This window comes from Schistocerca americana, chromosome 6 (genome assembly GCF_021461395.2).
Source record: "Schistocerca americana isolate TAMUIC-IGC-003095 chromosome 6, iqSchAmer2.1, whole genome shotgun sequence".
In the NCBI taxonomy this organism is placed as follows: domain Eukaryota; kingdom Metazoa; phylum Arthropoda; class Insecta; order Orthoptera; family Acrididae; genus Schistocerca; species Schistocerca americana.
The window spans coordinates 515,813,695-515,832,042 of record NC_060124.1 but is presented as its reverse complement, the minus strand read 5'-3'; the positions used below and the strand labels follow the sequence as shown (position 1 = coordinate 515,832,042).

At 42.1% G+C, this 18,348-nt stretch overlaps 1 protein-coding gene across 1 annotated transcript in view; it reads right to left on the bottom strand.

Moving 5' to 3' along the window:
- Positions 1-16,697, bottom strand: part of LOC124620252 (craniofacial development protein 2-like) — a 37,971-nt gene extending 21,274 nt beyond the window's left edge. Inside the window, exons 1-2 of the mRNA XM_047146920.1 lie at positions 16,577-16,697; positions 15,662-16,396 (exon numbers count right to left, since the gene is read on the bottom strand). Of these exons, the coding sequence (XP_047002876.1) occupies positions 15,662-16,396; positions 16,577-16,697 (856 nt within the window). The remainder of the gene's footprint in view (positions 1-15,661; positions 16,397-16,576) is intronic.
- Between the last annotated feature and the right edge of the window lie 1,651 nt (positions 16,698-18,348).

Genomic DNA, 18,348 nt, shown 5'->3' with positions numbered 1-18,348 from the left:
AATCTGTTAATATGCAACAATGTTTGAAGTTAAATATCCAGTCAAGAACCAAGAGAACTTATTTAAACAGAAATTACGAATGCATTGTTATTGTGAACAGACGACACAGTGTTATTGTGTGTGTACATTCTTGCTTGTTAGTTGCACGTTTACGTAACGACTATAAGGCTCACATACTTAGAACATTTACCAGTACTGCTAATGAGATTTTAATGCAACATTTTGGTTTACTTGCAAATACATTATGGATTCGAGGTGCTTTCTGAGAGATACCAGGTGACACAGTGGTTAGTATATTTGACAGCTACACGACTATATCACGACGCTACTAATGTGTGACACAATTTACCTTGTTGCTTTTACGGTGTATCTGTTTTATATCTGCACAGTTTTTCTGAACGCTTCTGGAAAGTAAAACATGTTTTAGTAGTAACTTTTGTGGTATAGCAACAATGAGACAGCCTTTTTCGTGGCACAACAATACGTTACTGTACAGTACTTTCTTCATCACGCCAATAAACATAATAACTACGATATCTATTCGCAAAGCATTTCACTTTCGTTTATGATGAGGTAAGTACATTGACTTCAGCAGAACTTTGCTTACAGAGGACGATAACTACGACACTTCCACAGAATTATCTTACAGCAAGACGCACATTTAGCGCTACAGGACACGCATTTGAGTGATCAATATGTACTTAAACCATGTATTTTTCAAGATTTTTGAATTACAAAGAAAGTTTTCCGTGATACATTTCATTCCATTGCTGTAATCTGTAACACTTGAGGATATAATTACATTTATCCTCAGGGGGGTACATGCCTACTTTGTGTGCCATGTGTTTGGCAAGCACAAGGAGCCCTAGCTAATATGGTATTTGCTTATACAACTTTACACATCGGTACCATATTTCTCTAACACAGAATTACACAGCTATCTGATCATTTAACTGAGAGATAAACATCTTTTTACTACATCAGTAACACATGTTTACGCAATTACACAGTTGGGTAACTTCACACTTATGAAACTGTATTTTGTCTGTACTTTGTAAACTGTTCATATTTTTTCGGAATCATTGTGATACTATGAGAGCTTTGAATGATGTATTTGGTATGGGATCATGATTTTTAAAGTACGTTTGAGGTAGATGACACTATTTAAATGAGCAGAGAATTTTCTTTAGGTTTTGAAATTAATGCATAAAGCTACGACGTTTTTGAGATTTGACTGAGGTGTTTTGATGTTATTTTTACGATGACGAATATGTATATGTGTAATAAGGTAAGGAATAATGAGTAGTGGTTAGGGACTCTGACTTGTGGAAAAGGACGTTGGAAACCAAGAATCGTACTTTCAGAGTTATGAAATGTGTGTAAATGCTTGAATGTACCACAATGCCGACGAAAATTCTTTGGACACTGTTTTATTTACAGGATTTTGTTTCTACACATTTGTAACGTAAATTTTCGACCTGTGAAATTTTTATATAAGACAGTCACTGTTGCAGAAACTGATGTCATAAATATTTCGGTAAGGAAGGTACGTCACCTTGACGTAATGCGTTTTGGGTGCCCATCATACTTTAAGAGTTATGAAATGTGTGTAAATGCTTGAATGTACCACAATGCCGACGAAAATTTTTTGGACACTGTTATATTTACAGGATTTTGTTTCTACACATTTGTAACGTAAATTTTCGACCTGTGAAATTTTTATATGAGACGGTCACTGTTGCAGAAACTGATGTCATAAATATTTCGGTAAGGAAGGTACGTCACCTTGACGTAATGCGTTTTGGGTGCCCAGCTGAGAGGTAGTCGTCTGACAAAAGAAAGCCATTAGGTGGAAAAAAAAGAGGCCATTATCCTCGCCATTGACATTTCTTTGTAGAAAGCATCGCAAATACGACAGGCTCATTACTTGGAAAGATACTTACATCTGCACACCTGATTATGACTAGCGTCTTTCTCGAGAATTGAGAGAATTTTTACTACCTTATGAAATGCCATATGGTTAATGAATGATGTTTCATGCCTTCCTTTGTACATATTTTCATTTTTTTTAAAATCTAGTTTCTAGCTGCACTGCAGCATTGGTTAAAATAGAATTTTATAGATGTACTAATATAAATATTTTCTGTCTACAGATCCAGTAAATACTAATTTTGTAATACATTTCCCAAAAATGGGGGAGCACATTGCCTCGTTACATAGTTTAGCAGCCTGCCGAGTTCGTCCAGCGGTTCTAGGCGTGCAGTCCGGAACCGCGTGACTGCTAAGGTCGCAGGTTCGAATCTTGCCTTGGGCATGGATGTGTGTGATGCCCTTAGGTTAGTTAGGTTTAAGTAGTTCTAAGTTCTAGGGGACTGATGACCATGGATGTTAAGTCCCATAGTGCTCAGAGCCATTTGAACCATTTGAATTTAGTTTAGCATCTGAGCTCAGTAGATTTAAGTTAGCTTAAGATGGGGTAGGCTATATGAGAGAACGAGTTGTGATGAATTGGAAGAAATGCATTGAGAAGCTATAAGAAAAGTATTTTGAAAGAGGATATGAACAAAAAAGTAGGGTTTAGGGACAACAGGTTTAGGTAGGATTTTCTTGGAAATAAATTATGAAGTAAGATAATGGAAAATGAATAATGAGGTAATGCAGAAAGCATGCTTGAGTAGGATTTTTTTTGGTGGAAACAAATGTTGAAATAAGACGAAAGATCTATGGAATGAAGTTTTGGGTTGGACTGCAGTACCCAATATCACACTGAAAACAAACCCTGTCCTGTACCTTCGTGTTATTATGCTATATGAATTTGTGTTTTTCCTGTCTTTATGTGTTTAGCTGATATGAGTTATGTTGTGGAATTTTTCTAATAATATGTTATTTTCTTTGTAAAGATGTTTAGACATTATTTATTCTGTTCTGTTTTAATGCTTATGTGTGAAAATTATGTTTCGAAAACTATTCTCATTATTTTATGTATGTACTTATGTCATAATTCCTGTAACACTGATGTATATGTTATTTCGATTCTTTTGTAAAGCCCATATTACTACAAATGTTATCTGTATTGTTATGTTCTTTAATGATGTATTTTGTACCTTTGTAATTGTATTCTTATGTTATAAAATTGTAATTGACACCAGTTCATCAAATTAAGCAACTTGTAAGTTACATTTCACTGCACACGTTTCTGTTGGTCATAGTATATGGACAATATGTGAGAAGTAGGAACTGATAGTGTTTGCACGTGTATTAATAATTCAGCAAGGGACTGGATAACAGTATTGCTGGTTCTAAGGACAATTCCAAAAACTTTGTGAGTGCACAAGTGGTGGTTATGGACTTGCTATATTCTCCGCAAGAATCTTCGATGGTGATTGTGCACCTGCACAGTCGCAACGGATGGCTGCTAGCCATCTCTACAAGGACTACAGTGGGTCTGCATCTTTTATGGCCCACCAATACCATTATTTCTACAAGGACTACAGTGGGTCTGCACCTCTGGTGGCCCAACCAATACCGGAATCTCTACCAGGACTACAGTGGGTCTGCTCTGTGATGACCTACCTACCAATATTCTTCAAAACTTCGAATGACTCTGCTGTGGGTTTGCTCTGTTGTGACCCATTACTTGTCTGCATGTCGAGAGTCAGCACTGTCTTTCCGTTGGAAGGACAACACTACTTCTTCAAGACTGCATGGAAATCCACTACTTCCGTGTGCATTTTCTTTTACTGCTCAGACTTTGAGAAAAACACTGCTATTTTACTGTGATGAACGATTAGGACTGTCTTTATGGACTCTGAGAAAGTTTAGCTTTTGACCAACATTGTATCAATAAGAGTGTGCATTTGATATCTTTGTTATTGTAATTATGAACAATTTTATCAAATCATTTTTGGACACTGCCCAAAACAATTTGTAAAATTTTTTGTGGGGAGCATGGGGGCTATGTAAGTAGGCTGTTTGTTTTCTTATTGGCGACGTTACGTAGCGCTCTGTATGAAAAATGACTGGCTGTGCTATGTGCAGTCCGTGGCTAGTTTGCATTGTTGTCTGCCATTGTAGTGTTGGGCAGCGGCAGCTGGATGTTAACAGCGCGTAGTGTTGCGCAGTTGGAGGTGAGCCGCCAGCAGTGGTGGATGTGGGGAGAGAGATGGCGGAGTTTTGTAATTTGCCATGAACTGCTATATATATTATGACTATCAAGGTAAATACATTGTTTGTTCTCTATTAATATCTTTCATTTGCTAACTATCCCTATCAGTAGTTAGTGCCTTCCGCAGTTTGAATCTTTTATTTAGCTGGCAGTAGTGGCGCTCGCTGTACTGCAGTAGTTCGAGTAATGAAGATTTTTGTGAGGTAAGTGATTTCTGAAAGGTATAGTTTAATGTTACTCAGGGCCATTCTTTTGCAGGGATTTTTGAAAGTCAGATTGCGTTGCGCTAAAAATATTGTGTGTCAGTTTAAGCACAGTCCTGTATAAATTGTTCTAAGGGGACGTTTCATAGAGGTATCGCAATTAGGTGTCGCCTCAACTCAGTACGGAACAATCTGCAGCCGGATATATGGCTAAAATATGATTATTGTGAATTATTTCATACATTTTGTAAGTTGTTGCGCATTAACTGTTGCAGAGAGACAGAGAGAGAGAGAGAGAGAGAGCGCCGAAATTATAGCTGCGGGCGATGGTGTTCAAGTGTTTCGAGTCAGCATCACACAGAGCAGCAAAGACCGTACATCGCGACGCAGCTGGTTGCCGAACAGAATGGGACACAATGAAACCATTGTTTAAAAGTGGCGGTGGCACTGTTCGTTTATTCATTTTAATGGTTCTGTCATGTTTCAACGAGCGGTTTTGTAACAGTACTGTTTTGGCCAGAATTGAGAACGTTTATCTGGCCATTGGTCTTTATCATTCAACATGTAGTCAGACTTGATGGTACGAGGTTGGGCATGTGAACCTAAGTGTTTGACTACCAGTGACCATAGTGATTCAATCGCTGGGATTTGTGAGTTTTGGAACGAGTTAGTTAAGGTTCTGCGGCTAACTTTATGAGTTGGTATTTAATTACGACAAATACTGAACGTAATTTGGGATCTTGATCAATAGTAAGGTATTTGAGGGCCAAAATAGGTATTTATAAACCGTAGGGGACCGCAGACAGTTGACTGTGAATTCTCAAATCTATTGATGTTTGGGGCGGTGGCAACAGTTCTTTTTTTTTTTTTTTTTTGTTGGAGGATGATTACTCCTAGCACTGTGGGCACACAGGTCCTCGTACACAGCGCCACACCACTGTATTCACACGTGATGAATAAAAATATAATGATCGTTTAAAAGATAAATTTAGGTCCCCACTTTGTCATTTGTGTCCATGTTTATTTAATCTCCATGTCCTTATTAAGTAAAAACAAATCAGAAAAAAGAGATAATCGTAGATTGAAAATTAATTTTCAGAAGAAATACTGAGGACCATGTAAATGGAAAATCCTCTACGATATTCATGAAAAGTCGACCGTGTAAAGGGCGTCAGAGAGAGAAAACTGTAGAAGTAAATTAGATTATTATGACTGTTGGGTGTAGTAGTTGCCTAAACATAAACGAACTGGCAGAATATAGGAAGACATACAAGGAAGAATCAAACCAGTTGGAAGACTGATAACTTAGAAAAGAGGGAGGTTTTTGACGCCTAAAACGAATAAGAGAACCGTGATCGCCGTTACACCTGCACCATAGCGTGCTTCATCCTGTCAGGTAGGTCAAAAAATAAAATCTTCAGTAAAGGGTCAAGCTCAGTCACTGAAATCAATTACTCAATACTTGCCACCAAGATGGAATGAGATGGAATACAGCGTGGACTCCATCTCGCTCAGCCGGCCTCTGTGGCCGAGCGGTTCTAGTCGCTTCAGTCCGGAACCGCGCTGCTGCTACGGTCGCATGTTCGAATCCTGCCTCGGGCATGGATGCGTGTGATGTCCTTAGGTTAGATAGGTTTAATTAATTCTAAGTCTAGGGGACTCATTACCTCAGATGTTAAGTCCCATAGTGCTTAGAGCCATTTGAATCGATCTCGCTCCCACCTTCCACACTCGAATTACGCCACTTAAGGCGAAGTTAGTAATTACTTCTTACATTTTACCGTTTTATACCTTATCGTATGTTTTTGTCAATTTTTGTGTTTTTACTTCATTTTATTTTTATTGATTTATTCTGAAGTTAAGATTTTGTTTTCAGTTCACATTTTCATTTTGGTTGTTTTAACTCCTACCTGAATCTAACATCTAACCTGGCAATTCAAACAACAATAACGGATAAATCGAAATAAAATGATGATGCTCAAATGCCGGAATCCTTTCGCAGAAAGTGCAGGCAGCCTCTCCATGTCTCTAGAATTTTCTGGAACACGATTAGAATGCGTGGGCTGCGCTGAAATCCAAGGAATACGATAAAAGTGCGTGGGCTCTGCAGCGCGGGGTGATTACGTGCAGGCTGCCCCGGGGCAGAGCAGCACGAACTCTTGCAGCACTGCAAAACGCCCCTCGAAATTGATTGAAACATTCAGCAACTCGCGCTGCGTTTCCTAACACAGTCAACTAGACAAGTGACTTGAAAATACTCTTAGGACAGAGTAAAAAGTGCACGTATCCTTAGTGAAAGAACAAATTAAATTAGGCTAATTTTAGTGAAATGCGCTTAGGAATCAGACAGTATACCTGTTAGTCAAAACTTTAAATGTGTTTCGAATACCCACAGATTCGGATAGAAAAATAGAGATTGAAATTCTATTTTTGCAGTCCGGTTTCACCATGTCTACCGCCATTACGTTATAATGGTAAAATGTTAAACATCTATTCTACAAAAGTTTATTACAAATGACAAATTTTCTAGGTTACAGTTCCGGATTTGTTGCTAGGAGTGTTTCAGAAAAATTCTTAAGTCTTATGTGTTGTCCGGATTCACCCACGTTTTCTGTTAGCTAACATACTTCTGTAGAAATTTCAGGGGCTACTTCATCCTTTTTTAGTAAGAGATCAAACATCTACATAGATTTAGTATTACTCCTAAACATCTGTTACACAAGTCATGAGCGACTACAATGAAACGGAGAAACGTCAGCACTGCAAGTGTCAAATAATAATATAATACATAATATATAATAAAATAATAATATTCTTTACTAAATTGCACAAATTTAAATTATGTCTGACGTTACGCTGTTCCAGGGAAAAGAAAAGAGTATTAGCACTCAGCAATAAAATCTCTTACTGTAATACTACTTTATCCATCCTACCTCATAATCTTATTTTATCCATCCCACTTCAAAATAATGTAAATACCTTCAATAACGATCTGTGACTAACCAGGTTTCGTGTAACTGTAGCCATCTCGTGCTGACAAGTTATGTAGCTATTTCTGTAGACGCTTTATGGCTCTGACATAACAGGGGTCAGTTTGGCCCGTACTATGAATGGTGCGAAATAGCATAGAAACCCAAATTTCCACTAGTTTTAGTTTGTTTGGCATTCTGCTGTTCAGCCGTCTTTAGTCGACTGCTGCAAAGTAATGAATACAATGGAAGAGCTCGTGGCCCTTACTCGAAAGTTCTGACAGACAAGACTGTTTAAAGCATTCCAGACAGACCATGATCAAACCAGTCCCTGAACACGTAAGATTCAAGTGCAACCCAACACCGGAAAAAGTAAGAAATGCTGAAAACTTTTGGCACAAATTAGAGCAAAGCGTGCGAACCTTCAAAATCAGGAATGCTGGTACTGTTGTGTGCAGTGAGTCGAATCCCGAGGTCCTATGGATCGAGAATGCGGAGTTTCGGCATACTAAAAGCAAAATCTGTTGCTGTTTTTCAATAACTTATAGCTGAAATAAAACACTTTTTCGCTAGAGAATCACGAAGGAGCACTTCGACAATACGTGTGTTCTTTATTAACATATTATTAAAATTTACAGGATGCAACAAAATTTGTGCACTTGAACTCCAAAGCGCGATTTCTTGGATACTGGCGGTACAAAAGTGTCTGTAAGAAAATTTCAGGCGCTGCATATTTTCTGTAAAAAATGAAAGTAAGGGCAATTTGGAAACAATGTAATCATAAATACGAAAAGTATCTTCATTGAATACTCTGTAACTCCGCTGCGCAGTTAGCGTAGCTGATAAAGTTCTGTAACAATATTATGAAAAGAAAAAGTTTCTGCTCACCATATAGCGGAGACTCTGAGTCGCAGCTAGGCACAACAGAAAGATCCTCACGATTAAAGCTTTCGGTCGTTAAGGCATTCGTCAACAATAGACGACAGACACACACACACACACACACACACACACACACACACACACGTACGCACACACACACACTCATGCAAACGCAACTTGCGCACACAACTGCAGTCTCAGGCAACTGAAACCACATTGCTGAGACTGCAGTTGTGTGTGCGAGTTGCGTTTGCATGTGTGTGTGTGTGTGTGTGTGTGTGTGTGTGTGTGTGTGTGTGTGTCGTCTGTTGTTGACGAAGGTAGGAGACGAGGTACTGGCAGAAGTAAAGCTGTGAGGACGGGGCGTGGGTCGTGCTTGGGTAACTCAGTTGGTAGAGCACTTGCCCGCGAAAGGCAAAGGTCCCGAGTTCGAGTCTCGGTCCGGCACACAGTTTTAATCTGCCAGGAAGTTTCATATCAGCGCACACTCCGCTGTAGAGTGAAAATTTCATTCACAGAACTTTTCGCAGCATACCTGCATCCACAGTTACAAGGGCAGCGTGGAAGCGATCTAGCAGTTCCTCCACATTACTCAAACGAATAGAATAATGGAATATTCCAACATATTTAGGTTGGGCGAGTGCGGCTACGATAAAACAGAACCTCCAATCTGATGATTTTTCTGGGACAGGCTCTATTTAAAAACTGTCGCACATTTTATCTAAAGTTACAAAGTTTGCAGGTGCACAATCATGGTGGAACAACAACTTCCGCCGAACATGAAGTACCTTCTAGCGCTCCAGGCAATTTCTTTTGTTGCCTTTAAATACATGATACCGACAGTCAGCCCACCAGGCCGGCAGCACGTAGTGACCCAAGATACTGCATCTCAATATACCCGACACTATATGGATGTAAAAGTATCCACTCTATGCTCTGCACCAGCTAGGTAGAATAATTACTCTGTATTGAATGCAGATGCTTGTGGTGCATGTGAATCAAATGTTGAAAAATTCCCTTTCCTTGATTTCTATTGCCTACTGAAGATACGCATGGGACGAAGTTGTGTTGTAGACACTTTTGTTCTTTACTAGGCAAGGTATCGTGCTGTAGAGTCCGTGATTGCAAGCTGAAGTTCATCCTGCATGTATGCCAGTTCACAACCACAGCTGGCATTCGGAGGTTACCCACGCACAGTGAATGGAATGCCCAGAGGCATAATCAGACTCTGTTATAAAATTTTGCACAAATGTTTTTGAGAAAATAATGCAGATACACACATCAAGAAAACTTCTGCATCACCTCGGTTCCGAGAATTCCGGAACCGGTACAGAAAATTGGAATAGAGATCAACATAAAAATCATTGCCGCGGTTTGTATTGCTCATGAAAACCATACATTGCATGTTGTACCACCATACAGCGAGACCTTCAGAGGTGGTGGTCCAGATTGCTGTACACACTGGTGCTTCTAATACCCAGTAGCGTGTCCTCTTGCACTGATGCATACGTGTATTCATCGTGGCATACTATCCACAAGTTCATTAAGGCACTGTTGGTCCAGACTGTCCCACTCCACAACGGCGATTCAGAGTGGATCCCACAGAGTTATTGGTGGGTCACGTCGTCCATAAACAGCTCTTTTCAATCTATCCCAGGCGTATTTATGGCTGGAGAACATGATGGCGACTGTGGTCGAGCGACGCCGTTATCCTGAAAGAAGTCATTCACAAGATGTGCACGATAGGGGCGCGAATTGTCGTCCATGAAGACGAATACCTCGACAATATGCTGCCGATATGGTAGCACTATCGGTAGGAGATTGGCATTCACGTATCGTACAACCGTTACTTCGCCTTCCATGACCACCAGTGGCGTACGTCGGTCCCACATAATTCCACCCCAAAACAGCAGGGAACCTCCACCTTGTTGCACTCGCTGGACAGTGTGTCTAAGGCGTTCAGCCTGGCCAGATTGCTTCCAAACACGTCTCCGACGTTTGTCTGGTTGAAGCCATATGCGACACTCATCAGTGAAGAGAACGTGATGCCAATCCTGTGCGGTCCATTCGGTATGTTTTTGGACCCACCTGTCTTGAGGTGCAAAGTGTCGTGGTTGCAAAGATGGGCCTAGCCATGGACGTCGCGAGTGTAGTTGCGCATCATGCAGGCTATTGCGCACAGTTTGAGTCGTAACACGACGTCCTGTGGCTGCACGAAAAGCATTATACTACATGGCGGCTTTGCTGTCAGGATTCCTCCGAGCCATAATCCGTAGGCAGCGGTCATCCAGGGCAGTAGTAGCCCTTTGGCGGCCTGAGAGAGACATGTCATCGACAGTTCCTGTCTCTCTGTATCTCCTCCATGTCCGAACAACATCCCTTTGGTTCACCCCCAGACGCTTGGACAGTAACCTTGTTGAGGGCCCTTCCTGGCACAAAGTAACAAATGCGGACACGATCGGACCACGGTATTGAGCGTCTAGGCATGGTTGAACTACAGACAACACGAAGTGTGTACCTCCTTCCTGCTGGAATAACTGGAACTGATCAGCTGTCGGACCGCCTCCGCCTAATAGGCGCTGCTCATGCATCCTTGGGCGGGTTTAGTGGCATCTCTTAATAATCAAAGGGACTGTGTCTGTGATGAAATATCCACAGTCAACGTCAATCTTCAGGAATTTTTGGAACAGGGGTGATACAAAACGCTTTTTGACGTGTGTATTTAGAAATACCTAAGTTCATTTTTCTGAAATGAGAGATAAGCTGAGTGAACAATTAGGCATAGGAGCCGGTTTAAATTTCCTGTCCTGTAGGAGTTTTCCTCGAAGGGAAGACTAACTGGAATGACTCAGCTTCATGGTGCCAGTTCATGAGTTGACTGTGTGAGAAGTGCTTACAACGGCCGCGAGAGCGCTATACTGACTCCACGCTTCTCCATACCGCAGCCGAATGACGTTGCTTGGCAGCCATCCACTGGCTACCCAAGCCCGACAGTGCTTATCTTCGGTGATCTGACGTGAACCTGTGTTAGCACTGCGGCAAGGGGTTGGGATGCGTTGTTTGAAGGAGGAGACCAGACAGCGAGGTCATCCGTCTCATCGGATTAGGGAAGAACGGGGAAGGAAGTCGGCTGTGCCCTTTCAAGGGAGCCATCCCGGCATTTGCCTGGAGCGATTTAGGGAAATCACGGAAAACCTAAATCAGGATGGCCGGACGTGGGATTGAACTGCGGCAAGGCCTTTGGCAGAAAGAAATGAAGACAAGGAGGTACTACAGGACATGTAAAATTAACTCAATGTTCAGAACAGAAAAAAAGAAGTAAAAAGGGATAGGAAAAATAAGTAGATTATCTTGAAAATTCACATACACGTAATTTTACGTGTTACAGACCATTGTTAAAATCAAGAAAGTAAACTACGGTATATAAATAATTAAATGTTCCTTAATTTCAGGAAGGCATTCGATACGGTTCCGCATTGTGATTTAATAAACAAAATACGAGCTTAGCGTATAGCAGACCAGATTTGTTATTGGAATGAGCAAAATGGCTCTGAGGACTATGGGACTTAACATCTGTGGTCATCAGTCCCCTAGAACTTAGAACTACTTAAACCTAACTAATCTAAGGACATCACACACATCCATGCCCGAGGCAGGATTCGAACCTGCGACCGTAGCAGTCGCGCGGTTCCGGACTGAGCGCCTAGAACCGCGAGACCATTGGAATGAGCACTTCCTTGCAGACAGAACTCAACAGGTCGATCTTGACGGAACAAAATCAACAAATGTAAAGGTAGTTTCAAGAGCACCCTCAAGAAGTGTAATAGGATTACTGCGGCTGAATATACATAAATGATGTAGTCGGTAACGTCAGAAATTCCTACGACTGTTGGTAGATGATGCTGCTGAGTATAAGAAGACATCAGTACGAGAAGACTGTACCAAAGTGCAGGAAAACATACAAAGGATCGATGACTAGGGTGGGGACTGCCAGTTGACCCTGAAAGTAAACAAATGTTACGCTATGAGCATAAATAGACTAAGAAATCCACTGCTGTATTGGCGACAAATCACTGGAAACAGTAACTACCTTGAGATACCAAAAAAATGGTTCAAATGGCTCTGAGCACTATGGGACTTAACATCTATGGTCATCAGTCCCCTAGAACTTAGAACTACTTAAACCTAACTAACCTAAGGACAGCATACAACACCCAGCCATCACGAGGCAGAGAAAATCCCTGACCCCGCCGGGAATCGAACCCGGGAACCCGGGCGTGGGAAGCGAGAACGCTACCACACGACCACGAGATAAGGGCCCTTGAGATACCTTCGGGGGTTGGACAAAAGTATGGAAATTCAGCGAGAAATGCCTGCCATGACGTAAATGCAGGTGCCAGGCAAGGCTGCAGGCCAATGGCCTTGCCGCAGTGGTAACACCTAAGTTAAGCGCTGTCGGGTTGGGCTAGCACTCGAATGGGTGACCATCCGGTTTGCCGAGTGCTGTTGGCAAGCGCGGTGCACTCAGCCGTTGGGAGGCAAACTGAGGAGCTACTTGATCCAGAAGTAGCGGCTCCGGTCTCGTAAACTGGCATACGGGCGGGAGAGCGGTGTTCTGACCACATGCCCCTCCATATCCACATGCAGTGAAGCCTATCGGATGTGGAAGACACGGCGGCCGGTCAGTAGCTTTGGGCCTTCCAAGCTCTGTACGGACAGAGTTTAGACAAGGCTGCAGGTTTCACTGTTGTATTTTTTCACGAACGGCAGTTGTGCAATGTTCTAAATACGTTGCAAGTGCCGGTCATGGTCAGAACAGTGTTCTGGGGCGTTGTGAGTCGACGCTAAACGAATTCAAAAGTGGGCGAATTGTTGGTGCTCGTGTGGTGGGTGGCTGTTCCCGCAAGTAAGGGAGTTTGACGTTTGACGTTTCACAAGGCACCCTATCGAAAATATAAACCGCATACGAGGACTACGGGAAAACGTTTCCCACTAGGTCACAACACGAACTAAAGTGTCTTGAAACGCCCGCTAAACCCGCTGGGCAGAATAGGTGATTAGGATTGTGGAAAGGGCCAAATAAAGTGGCGGTCAGTTTCACTTCAAAGTTGTAATTTATTGTAATTTAATAACACATTTAAACCAAAATGGCACATAGCCAAACCTTTACAACTACGAGTTTCAAAATCCAATTCTTTCACAGCTGAAGGCCTCCAAGCAATAAATCTTAAAAATCATCAAGATAAATATCAAGTGACTGAAGACATGCAGTTAAAACTGTAAATAAAATTATATGTATGTATATATTACAGCTAGACTGAAAGCCTCAAGGCAAAAGTGGATAGAACAAATATATATCTCTCTCCCTCTATTCGTTTAGTCGGTTCCGACTCTTCGTGACCCCATGAACCAAATCACGCCACTTTTTCCTGTCTTGCACTTTCTCCCGTAGACCTTCCAGGTTGGAACACATTGCTTCTGTGATGCCATCGATCCATCTCATCCTCTGACGTCCTCTTCTTCTAGTTCCTTCAATCTTTCCCAGCATTAATGTTTTTTCCAGCGAGGCATGCCTTCGCATTGTGTGTCCAAAGTAGGTCAGCTTTTGTTTTAACATTAAACCTTCCAAGGAGAAATCTGGTTTAATTTGCTCCAATATTGATCTGTTGGTTCTCTTTGCAGTCCATGGAACTCTAAGAAGTTTCCTCCAACACCACAATTCGAAGGAGTCAATTCTTCGCCGTTCAGCCTTTCTAATGGTCCAGGTCTCACATCCATACATCACAACTGGAAAGACCATAGCCCTCACAATCCGGATCTTTGTTCCTAGCGTTATATCTCTGGACCTTATAACCTTGTCAAGGTTTGACATCGCCTGTCTACCGAGCAACAGGCGTCTCCGGATTTCATGGCTGCAGTCGCCGTCAGCAGAGATCTGGGAACCGAGATAACTGAATGTGGTCACTACCTCCATGGTTTCTCCTGCTATATCCCACGAATTGGTAGGTGTAGTTGCCATAATTTTCGTTTTCTTCACATTCAGCATAAGACCAGCCTTTTCACTTTCGTCTTTCACCTTCTGTAAGAGTGTTCTCAATTCTTCTTCACTTTCTGTCAACAGGACCGTATCATCCGCGTACCTGAGGTTGTTTACATTTATTCCAGCTATTTTAATTCCTGTTTCTCCTTCATCTAGCCTCGCATTCCTCATGACATGTTCTGCATACAGATTGAATAAGGACGGTGACAGTATGCAGCCTTGCCGGACCCCTTTCTGAATCTTTATCCATTTCGTTGTTCCATACATAGTTCTTCTTGGTCAAGGTATAAACTCCGTATCAGATGAATGAGGTGATCTGGTACACCCATGTTTTTCAGTACGTTTTATAATTTGTTGTGATCGACGCAGTCAAAGGCTTTGGCGTAGTCAATAAAGCAGAGGTACACATCTTTCTGGAATTCTCTCGCTTTTTCCATAATCCACCGAATGTTAGCAATTTGATCTCTAGTTCCTCTTCCTTTCCTAAATCCAGCTTGTTCTTCTGGTAGCTCTCGATCTAGATATTTGCGAAGACTATTTTGTAAGATTTTCAACATAACTTTGCTAGCATGTGAAATAAGTGCGATTGTTCGGTAATCTGAGCATTCTTTAGAACTTTTCTTCTTTGGAACGGGGATGAATACTGATCTTTTCCATTCTTCTGGCCACTGCTGCGTGATCCATATTTTTTGACATATTTAGTGCAGCACTTTCACTGCATTCTTTCCAGTGACTTTAAACAATTCTGCTGGTATTTCATCATGTCCACTAGTTTTGTTATCAGCCAGATTTTCAAGGGCCCACTGGATTTCGCTCTCCAAAATATCTAACTCTAGTTCTACATTAACATTAACATCGGCAGTAGGAGCCCTGTCATGATGCAGTTCTTTCTTGTATAGGTCTTCTACATATTCTGCCCATGTTTCCTTAACATCCTCTGCTTCACTCAGATCTTTCCCATTTCTATCTTTTATCATTCCAATTTTTGCCTGGAATTTTCCTTTAATTTCTCTTATTTTCTTATAAAGATCTCTTGTCTTCCCCATTACGTTACTACCTTCAACTTCTTTGCACTGTTCTTTAAAGAATATATATTTATCTCTTCTAGCTAATTTCTGAAAATCTTTATTTAATTCAAACATAGCTGATCTATCTCCCTTGATTTTTGCTTTCCTTCGTTTTTCTGCAACTTGCAGTGCCTCAACTGATAGCCATCTGGCCTTCTTACTGTTCCTTTTCTTGGGAATGTGTTTCTCTGCGGCCTCCTTGACAGTATTAGCTACTTCTGTCCACATCTCTTGCGAGCTTTTGTCCTCCAGCTGTAATACATTAAATCTGTTTTGTACCTCTACAGCATAGTCGGAGGGTACAGAGTTAAGGTCGTATCTGCAAGTTGGGATACTTTTTGCTACATTCTGAAGTTTCAGCCGAATTTTTGCAATCAGGAGCTCATGATCTGATCCGCAGTCAGCCCCAGGTCTTGTTGTAGCTGACTGAACCGCGCTCTTCCACCTCTGCTTACAAAGTATGTAATCAATTTGGTGTTGGCCATCTGGCGAAGTCCAGGTATATAGGCGTTGTTTTGGTAGTTGAAATAGTGTATTAGTAATTATCAATGAATTTTCTTGACAGAATTCTAGGAGTCTCTGTCCAGCTTCATTAGTTGTACCAAGACCATGTTTCCCTGTTATACCTTCTACAGCCTCATTTCCCACTTTTGCATTCCGGTCTCCAACTATGAAGACGATATCCTTTTTTGGTGTTGACAGTAGTAATTCTTGTAAATCTCCATAGAACTGGTCAATAATTTCCTTTTCAGCATCGGTTGTTGGTGCACAAACTTGAATTACTGTGATGTTGAGGGGCTGACCTTGAAGTCTGATGGACATCATTCTATCATTTTTATATTTGCATCCCATCACAGCTTTTCTCACTTTATCACTAACTATGAAGGCTACTCCATTACTTCTGTTGTTATCGTGCCCAGAATAATACACCATATGGCCATCCGAAGCAAATTCTCCCATGCCAGTCCACCTCATTTCACTTATTCCCAATATGTCGATGCCAATTTTCTCCATTTCTCTTTTCACCATGTCTAGTTTTCCTTGATACATGGATCTTACATTCCATGTTCCTCAACCTGGTTCCCCCCGGAGATCCGATCGGGGAACTTGAAACTCCGGAACATTTTGAGCTGAGCGAAGCCATGGGGTTTTCTTGGGATAGTTAAGTGGTGGTTTCCCGTTGCCTTCCACTGTCCTCCAACTCCTATCTGCTCACCGACTCAGTTTCCCGCGGGGGTTGGTTACCCAACCTTCCGCTGAGTTTCTCGGCTTAACAGGGGCACCACGTGTAGGTAGGAAGTTGGAGAATTGAGGTGACAGAGGCTGTGAGAACTCTCTTGCTGAGTTCTTGTAATCGCGTATCACCCCCATTTTATGCCAGAGTCAGAGAACAAACATATACAAGGTGCAAAACAAGCGGCTGAAGGCCACAATCAAATTTCAAAATTTTAAAATAGATTTCCATAATCTTTCAAGGCAGAAGGCCATAATGTTTTCGCTTAGGGGGAAATTTTGAGAATAAGACTTTAAGCCGCTGAAGGCCCATAGTTGATTTCTAAAAATTAAAGAAATACCTTAGCCTTTAAGTTTTACATGGCCGAAAACACACTAAATGAAAAAGCAACGCAACGATAATAACCGAATTTAAGAATAATGTTTTAAGTGGCTGAAGGCCCACAATTGACTTTCCAAAAATTCAAAATACCTTAAACATTTAAGTTTTAAGTGGATAACAGCGCACTAAATGAAAAGATAGCACAATAACAGTAACTTTCAGCAAAATATCCACTTGCCAGAATTCAAACTTCTTTATACAGGCTGAAGACCCTTGATTTACGTAAAACACAATTAAAAAATTTTCTTTTAAAGCATTGGCTATTATAGATTGCCAACAGACAATTAAACACAATGTCGTCGTAACTGCCGTCTGCGTCACGTCTGCTGTGCAGCGAGCTACCTTAATGTAAGTATTAACTGTATTTTTCTTAGTTGTCACTTCTTCTTCCGTGTGTTTTTGCTTTTAGGAAGCTTTAATTGTCGAGTGCTAGTAAGAGTGTTCCATATATTTCGTGTTTGTTTTCAATACGTTCAGAGAGAGTCCCTTTAGTCAGCCATAGTGCCAGTAGTGTTAGTGTTCCGTTTCAATACAGTCCAGAGACAGGTAGTGCTATTTTCATTGTTTTCTACAAGAAGTGGCTAGCAACCACAGTTTAGTCGACAATCAGCCGCCTTCAGTGAATTAGCAGTATAGTTAAAAGTTGATTAACTCTCTACAGTAAATGGATTTCTTAGGATGGATAGGATGTGTGACTGCTGTGTACGGAAGCAGGAGGAGCTGGCCACTGTTCGCGAACAGCTGAACGTGTTGATGGCCGCGGTCAGCCGTCTTCAGGCTGCTGCCTCGGAGTGTAGCGGCAGTGGGGAGTCTGGTGCGTCGCATGGTACACCCAGGCTGTTCCATGCTTCACCCACTGTCCCTGCTGTCGAGAGATCTTCTCGGGTACCGGGCACGGTTGGGTCACCCTCTCCCCAAGGGGAGTGGCGGGTTCAACGGCGTTCGCGGCGCACAAGGCGGAGGGTAAATGTGGAGGCTGGCCGTGTGGCATCGCCCGCTCTGCCTGTGAGTGGACATGTGGCCGCTCCTTCAGCAAGGTCCGAACAGGCACACGGGGGGAGGGGTGTATTAGTTATTGGGAGCTCCAACGTTAGGCGGGTGATGTAGCCCCTTAGGGAAATAGCGGAAAGGTTGGGGAAGAAGGCCAGTATTCACTCTGTCTGCTTGCCGGGGGGTCTCATCCGAGATGTGGAGGAGGCCCAGCCGGCGGCGATAGAGAGCACTGGGTGCACTCAACTGCAAATTGTTGCTCATGTCGGCACCAATGACTCCTGCCGTCTGGGTTCAGAGGTCATCCTCATTTCGTACAGGCGGTTGGCGGAATTGGTGAAGACAGAAAGCCTCGCTCGCGGGGTGGAATCAGAGCTAACTATTTGTAGTATCGTTCCCAGAACCTCTGGTTTGGAG